At 41.9% G+C, this 1,226-nt stretch overlaps 1 protein-coding gene across 1 annotated transcript in view; it reads left to right on the top strand.

The window, feature by feature from the left end:
• The window catches only part of LOC106519608 (voltage-dependent calcium channel gamma-4 subunit), a gene marked incomplete in the record, with an annotated part of 9,190 nt that overhangs the window by 4,556 nt on the left and 3,408 nt on the right, over positions 1–1,226 (top strand). Inside the window, 1 exon segment of the mRNA XM_014011356.1 lies at positions 636–719. Coding sequence (XP_013866810.1) covers positions 636–719 — 84 coding nt within the window.

Genomic DNA, 1,226 nt, shown 5'->3' with positions numbered 1-1,226 from the left:
TGGGGGTCTTAACTCTGAATTCCGTCTTATTACAACTTTACCAGCTCCTTTTTCACCCCTTTTCTGAGGCATGTCTCAAAGCAACTCGTTTTTTTACTGCKCCTTTGAGATGCTTTAAGCCCCGCCCTCCTCTAGCCGGTCCACTCCGGTTTGAGAGGGTTATATTTTCTAGCTTGCAGAAGCATTTAATTTACAATTTAATTAAAAGATGTCAGCAACAGGAGACCCAGAACCAGAGTCTGACTCAGAACCAGAGGGAGGTCTGTAAGTCCAGACCTTATTTGGTAATTATGTCGCAGATAATTTGACGTAATCGATTCAGAAAACGTCATAGAGAAAACTGATCAGGCCAAAAAATATGACCCTGACAGGGTTGACTTAAACTTTTTTGCTCTCCTAGAGACTCTAAGTACACAACAAAATATATTTAACAGCTAAAAAAGTGAATTGTGCATGACATGTCCCCTAATTTAATAAAGTAAACATGTACATCAGTTAGGGACATCTTTATTTTTCAGTGATGACAGTTTTTTGGCAGAACTTACTAAAAGACTGAGTTTCTTTTTCTTGTATCTTATGTTCCTGTGTCCTTCCTCAACCTTTCATCCTCTTTTCTGTCCCCGTCTTGTTTTCAGGCTTGAAGCGAGGTGTGTGCTCCCAGATCAATCATTTCCCAGAGGACGCAGACTATGACCAAGATGCTGCCGAGTATCTGCTGCGTGAGTAATGCTCACTCCTCGCACGCACACAAAAACACACAACYAAATTCACACAGGCACACAAAATAAATAAATAAATAAAAGCTATAGAGACATTAGATAACAGCTCACTGACAAACACACAACTCAGCGCACAGCGCACACACGCACACAGCGGTCTCCATCACACGCAGATACAGAAAGGACAGAAGGGGCTGGTGGGCGGACATCAATGCACTCTTGTCAGATTCGAGCAAAGTGTTGCTGAAGGTGTGTGTAAGTGTGTGKCTGTGCGTGTGTATGCAGGTGCATGAGGTTGGGAGACCGGGGGTGTACAGAAAGCTTTTTTTACAGATGGATTTAAAGAACAACATTGACAAATGGATTATTTTCAGCCCAAGATTCAGTTTTAACATAATGACTGAGTTCAGACAATCTTTTTCATCAGTTTGGAAGCTTTTACACAACAACATTTATGTTCCGTGTGTGTGTGTGTGTGTGTGTGTGTGTGTGTGTGTGTGTGTGTGT

This window comes from Austrofundulus limnaeus, unplaced genomic scaffold (assembly GCF_001266775.1).
Source record: "Austrofundulus limnaeus strain Quisiro unplaced genomic scaffold, Austrofundulus_limnaeus-1.0 Scaffold79, whole genome shotgun sequence".
NCBI lineage: Eukaryota > Metazoa > Chordata > Actinopteri > Cyprinodontiformes > Rivulidae > Austrofundulus > Austrofundulus limnaeus.
Note: the sequence above shows the minus strand (reverse complement) of the source record. Positions and strands in the feature narration are given on the sequence as shown.